This window comes from Nestor notabilis, unplaced genomic scaffold (assembly GCF_000696875.1).
Source record: "Nestor notabilis isolate BGI_N333 unplaced genomic scaffold, ASM69687v1 scaffold18609, whole genome shotgun sequence".
In the NCBI taxonomy this organism is placed as follows: domain Eukaryota; kingdom Metazoa; phylum Chordata; class Aves; order Psittaciformes; family Psittacidae; genus Nestor; species Nestor notabilis.
The window spans coordinates 1,222-10,239 of record NW_009943534.1 but is presented as its reverse complement, the minus strand read 5'-3'; the positions used below and the strand labels follow the sequence as shown (position 1 = coordinate 10,239).

At 54.8% G+C, this 9,018-nt stretch overlaps 1 protein-coding gene across 1 annotated transcript in view; it reads left to right on the top strand.

Moving 5' to 3' along the window:
* The window catches only part of ARHGAP44 (Rho GTPase activating protein 44), a gene marked incomplete at both ends in the record, with an annotated part of 10,927 nt that overhangs the window by 894 nt on the left and 1,015 nt on the right, over positions 1 to 9,018 (top strand). Inside the window, 11 exons of the mRNA XM_010021990.1 lie at positions 580 to 691; positions 1,545 to 1,621; positions 2,352 to 2,469; positions 3,942 to 4,010; positions 4,083 to 4,164; positions 4,978 to 5,105; positions 5,250 to 5,361; positions 7,126 to 7,207; positions 8,431 to 8,511; positions 8,592 to 8,705; positions 8,843 to 8,934. Coding sequence (XP_010020292.1) covers positions 580 to 691; positions 1,545 to 1,621; positions 2,352 to 2,469; positions 3,942 to 4,010; positions 4,083 to 4,164; positions 4,978 to 5,105; positions 5,250 to 5,361; positions 7,126 to 7,207; positions 8,431 to 8,511; positions 8,592 to 8,705; positions 8,843 to 8,934 — 1,067 coding nt within the window. The remainder of the gene's footprint in view (positions 1 to 579; positions 692 to 1,544; positions 1,622 to 2,351; positions 2,470 to 3,941; positions 4,011 to 4,082; positions 4,165 to 4,977; positions 5,106 to 5,249; positions 5,362 to 7,125; positions 7,208 to 8,430; positions 8,512 to 8,591; positions 8,706 to 8,842; positions 8,935 to 9,018) is intronic.

Here is a 9,018-nt window from a genome sequence, read left to right as displayed (position 1 = left end):
CCTGTGCCAGCGCCTCAGCACCCTCCCAGGGAAGAGCTTCTGCCTCAGAGCTCATCTCAATCTCCCCTCTGGCAGGTTAAACCCATTCCCCTTGGCCTGTCCCTACAGGCCTCTGTCCAAAGCCCCTGTCCAGGTTTCTTGTAGCCCCTTTAGGCACTGGAGCTGCTCCCCTAACATCTCCCCTTAAGGAGCCTTCTCTGCTCCAGGCTGACCCAGCCCATCTCTCTCAGGCTAGTTCCAGAGCAGAGCTGTTCCAGCTGTCGGAACATCTTCATGGCCCTCTTCTGGACTTATATATATATTTATATATTTGTATATGTGTGTGTGTATGTGTGTGTATATATATGTGTATATATATACACAAATAAAACTCCAGACAATTTCAGACTATAATTGGTACAATAGTTAGGGAATTATATTTTCCTAACACCCAGGGTGCCCATGGTCCCCGAGGTGCTCTGGTCCCTCCAGCCCTCTGCCAAGGAAGGGCTGCCCTGCGCTGCTGCCAAGACCTGCAGGGGCTTAAAGCCCCGTGGGCACAGGCTTGGTGCCCATCGCTTCCCCGGTGTGCCCTTGCAGGAAGATGCTGCGGCTGTGTGGGGAGGCAGAGGACAAACTGGCTCAGGAGCTCATCCACTTCGAGTTGCAGGTGGAGAGGGATGTCATCGAGCCCCTCTTCATGCTGGCTGAGGTGAGCAGTGGTCAGGGATGTCCCTGTGTCGGGTGACGCTGTGCCGGGGGCTCACATCCCAACCAGCCTGTGGGAGAACCAGGACTCATGGCTTTGGCAGCGTATTTGGTTCCTGGCCCCTGTGAAAGACTTTCCCCTTTGATGCTCTCTAATGCTTTACTGTGGGGCAGTGTTTGCATGTGCAGCAGGGCTGGGCAATGGTCCTGCTGGGCTCCTTTGCTTGTTCTCGCTGCTTATGGTTTTTTCTGCCATTCCCAAAAGGCAGAGCATTAACACTTACTCCTCACTCATTTTTCTCAGTTCCAAACACATACTGTTGTTGTTCAGGGGAGTTTTTTTCTGGCTTCCCCACTGCTGTCAACTTTGTCTTTCAGTTTTACCCAGTGTGGTTTTTTTTCCCTTTTACATCTAGCAGAATGTCCTTGACTTGGCTTGGATTTTATCTCCCTCAGCAGAAACAAGAGCTCTGTCACACTGCTGCTGTCTGGGGCCTTCAACCACTAGCAGATCCTTTGGCAAGCCATGCCTGTGCATGGCAGGCTTTGCATTGCCACCCCCAAAAGCCCTTTTCCTGCCTTCATCCTGCTTCCCAGTGCAGGAATCTTTGATCCCCAAGGATGCTCCTCTCAGGGGTGTGGGTTCTGCAGCAGGGCTGTCAGGGAGTGGCACAGCCCGGCTGGGGACATGGAGGAGGGACAAGCTGTGCCATCTCCCTAATGATGTTAAAATAAGGAGCTGCATCCTTATCGCCCAGCTTGTACCACCCCAGCTCCAGCATTGCAGTCAGGCGTGACCTGTCCCCAGCACCTCTCTGGGGACATTTATCTCCTCCCATTCCTTTGTGTTGCTGCAGGTGGAAATCCCGAATATCCAAAAGCAGAGGAAGCACTTGGCAAAGCTCGTGCTGGATATGGACTCCTCCAGGACAAGGTAGGAAGCGGCTTCAAAACTGCTTTATAAAAACTAAAAATAACCAAGTCATGGGTATTTTTACCAGTGCCAGGCAAGGCCATGTCACTGTGTGCCTTGAAGTCAAGCTCTGCAATGAGCCATGGTTTGCTCTTGTCTGCAGGATCCATAGATCACGTTTCCTCACGTGCCCTCTGCAGAAAAGAGTATTTTTTCCTGGCACAAATCTTTGGTTTTTCCTCTTTTCCCTATCTTGATAAGTTCTTACATAATGGCAAAGAGTTGGGTGTTCCTACCACTGTAGAGTACTGCTGGGGTGGAGCAGGGATGACCCTTCAGGTTGTCCTGTGTCTCAGACACAGGCTGCTCTTTGGGTTTTGCCTGGGAACATGGGCATGGCGGACCCTGGGGAGAAGTCTGGGAGGTGTCTGTAATCCCCAGTGTCATGTCCAGGCTCTCCCATTGCCTTCCCCTCTGCTCCTGTCTGGATGAGATGCGTCCTTCTTCTGAAAATGGTTGTGTAAAGAGAGCCCAGTGCTTGCAGCCGGTTGTGGGGACTGGGGATGTTTGGGGTTGGGAGTAGATGCTGCATTCCAGTCCAAGTTGGACCATGTTCATGATGCTCAGCACTGGGGACAATGGTGGGCTTGGCTGAGGGGGAGTCCCTGGACTGCCCTCTGAGTCTGCTGGGATCCAGCCGGCCTCTTTTGGGTCCCTGTTCCTGCCTGTGACAGCTCTGCCCCCTCCACAGGTGGCAGCAGTCCGCCAAGTCCTCAGGTTTGGCCAGCAACCTGCAGCCCTCGGGTGCCAAAGCTGATGCTCTCAGGGAGGAGATGGAGGAGGCGGCCAACAGAGTGGAGATCTGCCGGGTACCTGGGGGATTGCTCCTTGCTGGCATGGGGGGACCTTGGCATCCTGAGCACCAAGGAAGAGCCTTCAGCGTCTCTTCTTATCCCATTCTTCACCCTCTTCTTATCATGTTGCCCATGATAAGCCCTTCTCTGGCCTGTCCCCATCGCAAAAAGCAGCCTGGAGGCAGTGGGTGATGCTCAACAGCCAAGCAGGACATCTCTGGTTCCTCTGTCCCCATGCTCCATATCATGCTGGAGTCAGAGAGCATCCCATTCCCACAGGACCCATCCCAGCAGGAGCCACTGAGCTCAGCACTGAGTATGCCCAGTCCTGGCACAGAGACTTGCGAGAAGTGCCAGCGCATTCCAAGCCCACATGTGCCACCTGGCCATGTCACCCCCCACCATCCCGTAGGAGCACGCCCCCCCCACTGGACATTAAGGGTGGGAAAAGTGTCCAAGCCAGAGGGGACACTGCCGCCAGAGCCTTTGTCACAGGCTTCAGGATTCAGCAATAAAACTCACAGACAATTTTGTGTGGCTTTAAATTCCCCCAGGGCAGAAAATGCAAAGGCCCAGGCAAAGCTCGTGCTTTGATGTTGGGCAGGAGATGGAGCTGGGTGCATGTCTCAAACCTGGCTCTTTCCTCCAGTGGCACAACCAGAACCCGCGCAGCCTTTCAAACAAATCCAGCCCCAAAACGGTGCCATCTCCCCCATCTTAGAGCATCGCAGCCCCACGCACCCACCAATTTTCAGCAAACCAGCTCAGCCAGGTGCTGCCCTGCAGTATATTGGCTGCACTGATGGTGGATGTTGCAGCTGGGATGCGCTTGCAGTGTTTTAAAACCCTGGTGGTTCTCCTCCAGCTGAGTGAACCAAGGGGATTCTCAGAAAAGAGCAATTCAGGAAGTGGCAAATCTTTTTTGTGAGCGTGAGGACAGAGAGACTCATGTCCTGGTGCCGAGGGGCTCATTGCAGTGCAGAGCAAGAAGAACCTGATGCCTCATCAGTCTGGTCCACGCCGAGTGGTTGGGATGCTACCGGTGGCAGTGCACACTGCTCCACTGCACAGCAATTAGCCCTGGGGTTAATGAGCTACTTGCATGTGAGGAGCAATATAGTGAGGTTGTGGGACAAGCAAACTTGAGGTTTAATTTGTGCCATTCAGACCGCCAGGATGTGCATCCTCTGGGTGACAGGTTGTCCCCAAGTGAGTGTCATACAGGGAGCTCCTTGCAAGGTGCTGGCTCCTTGTGGGCTCTGGAAGGAAGACAAGGGAGGTTAAGGATGGGCAGAGAGCAAACCTCCATGCTGCTGCCGTGTATTCATCATGGCAAGCACATCTCGAGTGGGTGCTGCAGCGTGCCACATTGCATGTTGGCTCCTGGTGTGACCAAGCTGTTCCCTCCTGGTGGCCTCCAAAAGGGCCATCGTGGTGGCATGAGGGCAGCATAAGTGGGACAGCAACTAATTCTCTGCTCTCCATAGGACCAGCTCTCGGCTGACATGTACAATTTTGTGGCCAAAGAAGTAGACTATGCAAACTATTTCCAAACGGTAAGTGCCACCCATCCTGTGGGACTGCTGCAGCCCGGCTGCAGGGTGACAGCCGCTGCTGTGTCCCCGCAGCTGATCGAGGTGCAGGCTGAGTACCACCGGAAATCCCTAGTGCTTCTGCAGAGCGTTCTGCCTCAGATTAAAGCCCAGCAGGGTAAGTGCCTGCAGGGCCTGTCCCCTCCTGCACACAACACCAAGGGCTCTGCCTCACACCAGAGCCATGTCATGAGCCAGCTGCAGCGTGACCCTCCAGCGTGGCACCTGAGCATCCTCCCTTTGATCCACCTGCATCCCACCTGCCTCAGCATGGGGGAGGGCTTCCTTTCATCATCCCACTTGGTTGTGGGGGCCAGGATCCAGACAGCTTCATGAGGAGGGGAAAAGGGAAACTTGCCCAACTATCCCCATCAAGCGCAGCACCAGAGGTGGGAACCCAGTGCCAAGGGGGGGTCCTGGGGCTGCGCCTTGCAGTGTGAAACCTTCAAAGGAGCTGGGCTGGGAGACCGAGGTCAGGGAGAGCCCAGTGTGGTGGCCCCAGGAGCAGCACATTCCCTGGGGCAGGGCTTGGGGTGCTGCCACTGCTGCAGCAAGGCAGGGAGTGATTTGTATTTTATTTTCTTTCTCTTGATCCTGCAAAATATTCCTGCCTCAAACTGTGATGGAAGAAGGGGGGAAAATACTGCAAAGGTTTGCCTGTGGTTGTTCCCCCTGGAAAACATTATCCAGCCCCTTTGAAATGTCCCATGTGATGATTGGAAAACATTTTGTTTGGATTTCATCTTTAAAAAGCACTTCCTGAGCCGCCCAGGACAGAGGTGCGGGGTCCTATTGTTATAGCAACACCCAAATGGAATATTTTGCTGCTGAAATGCTGTGATCCAAGGGCCTTTCAGGGAGGGGATGCTGTATCTGGCATCATCCCCACCATGTCCTCTCCCACTTCTCTCACCCCCTCTGCCCATCACAGAGGCATGGATGGAAAAGCCCTCCTTTGGGAAGCCCTTGGAGGACCACCTGGCCATCAGTGGGCGGGAGATCGCCTTCCCTGTGGAGGCATGTGTGACGATGCTACTGGAGTGCGGCATGCAGGAGGAGGTGGGTCCCATGTCCTACCACCCTCGGTTGGGCATGATGGAAGGGGACATGGGAGCTTCCAAGGCAAGGACAAGGAACCAGGGGGTTTGAGGGACATTCCCCTGCCCAAAGCTTGTCCAACACTCTCCTGTGTCCTCTGTGAAGGGTCTTTTCCGAGTGGCTCCCTCGGCCTCCAAGCTGAAGAAGCTCAAAGCTGCCCTGGACTGCTGTGTGGTAGATGTACAGGAGTACTCGGCCGACCCACATGCCATCGCAGGTAGATGCTGCCTTGGGGCGGGGGGTTGGTGCTGTGCAGGGTGGCCTATCCAGCCCCCAGACACCAACTGTGGACACCCAGAGAGTGATCATCAGGGGCACAATGTCTACTTGGAGGCCAATAACCAGTGGCATAGGCAATGGGTATAATCCTGGTTGACACCATCATTAACAATGTGGACAATGGGATCGGGCAGGGTGGACCCTCCACAAGTTGGTAGATGACACCAAACAGCGGTGTGCTGCTGTTCAGAGGGACTTGGGCACACTGGAGAGGTGGTCTGAGAGAGACCTGGTAAAGTGCAGTTAAGGGGAAATGCCAAGTCCTGCCCCTGGGGAAGAGCAGCCCCAGGCACCAGGACATGCTGGAGCTGCCCAGCTGGAAAGTGTCTTGACAGAGATGGCCCTGGAGATCCTGGAGGCCACCAAGCTGAGCAGGAGCCAGCAACGTGCTCTTGTGGCACACTGAAGGTGAATGGTGTTCTGGGCTGCACTGGTAGGTGTGATACCAGCAGGTGAAGGGTCTTTCCAGTTCAGGACACTACAGGAGAGAAATGGACATAGTGGAGAGAGCTCAGTGAAAGGCTGTGAAGATCTGAAGAGCCTGGAACATCTCTTCTGGGAGGAAAGGCTGAAGGAGCTGGGACTGTTCAGCCTAGTGAGAAAGCTCAGGGAGATCTCATCAATGGATGTAAATACCTGCAGGATGAGTGCAAAGAAGGCAGAGCTCTTTCAAATGGTGTCCAGTTCCAGGACAATGGGCACAAACAGGAGGTTCCCTCTGAACCTCAGTGCGAGTGACCAAGGACTGGCATAGGTTGCCCAAGGAAGTGGTAGAGTCTCAATTTTTGGGGGTACACCAAAGCCATCAGGACACAGTAATGGTCAACCAGTTCTGGTGGTCTTGCTGGAGTGGGGGATTAGACCAGACAACCTCCAGAGGTCCCTCCCAACCTCAACCCTTCTGTGATTTGTCCCAAAGCCTTTGAACATTGAAGACACAATATACAGGGGACAAAGGCAGGTGCAGAAACACAGCATTCAGTGGCAATGGTGTTCAGGAGTTGCCATCCATCAAGGAGCACAAACCCCAACTCACATGTCTCCTTCCCTAGGCAAGGATCTTGAGCAGTGCTTTTGAACACAGGCAAGCAAGAAAATAGGGACACAATCATAATCCAGGTGGTGGGGCCCTGGTGACACTGATGAGGGTGATGCTGATCAGGAGAAGCTCTGCAGGAGCAGGGAGTAGTCAGGAAGATGCGTGCGTGGTCTCATCAAGCTTGCTGTCTTCTTTACTCTCTCCAAGCACATATCCCAACCCATGAGGCTGCAATTAAGAATTTTATTAGGTTTAAATGCCAGCCAGCTGCTCTCCTCCTAGGCTGGGCTTTCTGGCAGCTGCAGAATTGGACCCTGGATTCCTGTTGACTGCAGTTGGAACCTTTTCCCACCACAAGTTGTTGTGAAGGCCCAAGGCAAAAATGAGGGATGGAGACCAGGGTGAACACCTGATGGAGGCAGGACTGATGGAGGGAGTTGGGGAGGTGCTAAGAGGGACTAGCTGGAGGTGGCAAGGTGATTGCTGGGGGTCAAGCGATGCCATGGGCTCCACCAAGCTGGGGAGACTAGCGGGTGCTTTGGGATGTGCTGGGTAGGAAGGTTGGGAGGAGTGGGAATCAAAATGCCAAGGAGCGAAAACACTTGGTGCCCACCAGCTGGTGCCACCTGCAGTGCCAAGCCCTGTGTCCCTTGTGTGTTGCAGGAGCCCTCAAGTCCTACCTGCGAGAGCTGCCAGAGCCCCTCATGACATTCGAGCTGTATGAGGAGTGGATCCAGGCCTCCAAGTGAGTCTGGGGCATCTCCCATGTTCCTGCGTGATGTGGGTGGTGGCATCTTGGGTCGCCGTGGATGGTTTGTGACCATGAGTTATTTCTGACATGGCTGACAGCATTTGGGATGTTTCCTCCAGGGTCTGAGAGCCAGGAGGGTTCTCATGATGGTCCTTGAACACAGTGGGTCCCAGCTATGAGGGTGGCCATGATGTCCTCAGCGTGGTCCAGAGCACACTGATGAAGGTGGTTGAGCTCTGACAGCATCTTTTAATAAGCCCTTGGGTGCCAGGTTCTGGTGCTGTCTGGATGAGTGTGCAGACTCTGGGGGGACCGCTGGCCAAGGGAACTCCCACATGTGTTGTTGGTGTGCTCTGCGCCATGGAACCCCCAAACCCATCAGGATTGGGCTGGCTGAAATGGCACCACGGTGCCTCCTCCACTGTGGCAGATGTTTGTGGTAGGAAATGTCAGGCGCAGGGAGGTGGAAGAAGGAGCATCTCCTCGTGGGGTGGGAACCACCTCAGTGGTGCCTGAATGTAGGTCTGACCACATGCCCTTCCTGCCCTGTGAGAGTTGGAGCACGGCAGGGCCGTGGCGATGACTTACCGGAGGGAACAGTCCCTGAATGTGGCACGTCGTGAGCAGGCTGTTGTTTTGGTGGGCTGTTTGCAGTAATTTCCCGTTCCAAAGCAAACATCCCCAAAACACAAACCCTGGGGGGCTGCACAGGGGTGGGGAGAGGACCAGCATCCAACCCGCCACTGAAAAGTCTCCTTCTCGTCTTGGCCAGGTTAGCAGCCTTCAGTATCCAAAGGGGCCTACAAGAAAGCTGGAGCGGGGCTTTGGACAAGGGTCAGTAGCGATAGGATAAGGGAGAATGGCTTTAACCTGCTAGAGGGGAGACAGAGATGAGATCTCAGGCAGAAGCTCTTCTCTTCACAGGGTGCCCAGAGAAGCTGTGGCTGCCCCATCCCTGGCAGTGTTCAAGGCCAGGTTGGACACAGGGGCTTGGAGCAACCTGCTCTAGTGGAAGGTGTCCCTGCCTGTGGCAGGGGTTGGAGCGGGATGAGATTTAATGTCCCTTCAACCCAAACCATTCTATGAGTCCATGATGATTCTCTATGACAGTGGTGGCAGCCTGAGGGTTTCACAGGCTCCCTATGGGGCAGGGCTGTGGGGTTGAAACCCCAGACTGGGTGGGATGAGAGGTAACTTTCTCACCAACCTCCCCACAGCATCCCGGAGCAGGAGAAGCGGCTGCAGGCTCTCTGGAACACCTGCGAGAAACTGCCCAAAGCCAACTACAACAACATCAGGTGAGCCTGGGGCCAGCGGGGTGCGGGGAGGCGACGGTGGAAATGTGGCTCTGATACACCTGCATGGCTCCGATTTCCAGGTACGTGATTAAATTCCTGGCCAAGCTGACCGAGTACCAGGACATGAATAAAATGACACCGAGCAACGTGGCCATCGTGCTGGGGCCCAACCTCCTCTGGCCGCAGGCGGACAGGTAAAGTATCTGGGTGGAAAGTGACCATGCCAGAGGGATGCTGGGGAAAGGGTTGACAGGGCGCCTGGGTCCAAAACCCTGCTGGGAGTAAGGCTGGACTGCAGTGGGGTGCTGAGCCGCTGCCTGCTGCCCTGCAGGAACATGACAGAGATGATGACAACTGTCTCGCTGCAGATCGTGGGCATCATCGAGCCGCTCATCCAGCATGCCGACTGGTTCTTCCCTGGAGGTAGGCTGTGCCCCATGGTTGTGGCGGGGTGGGATGGGCTTTGTGAGATCTCACAGTCCTCCCTGGCAGTGGGTGCTGAGTTCC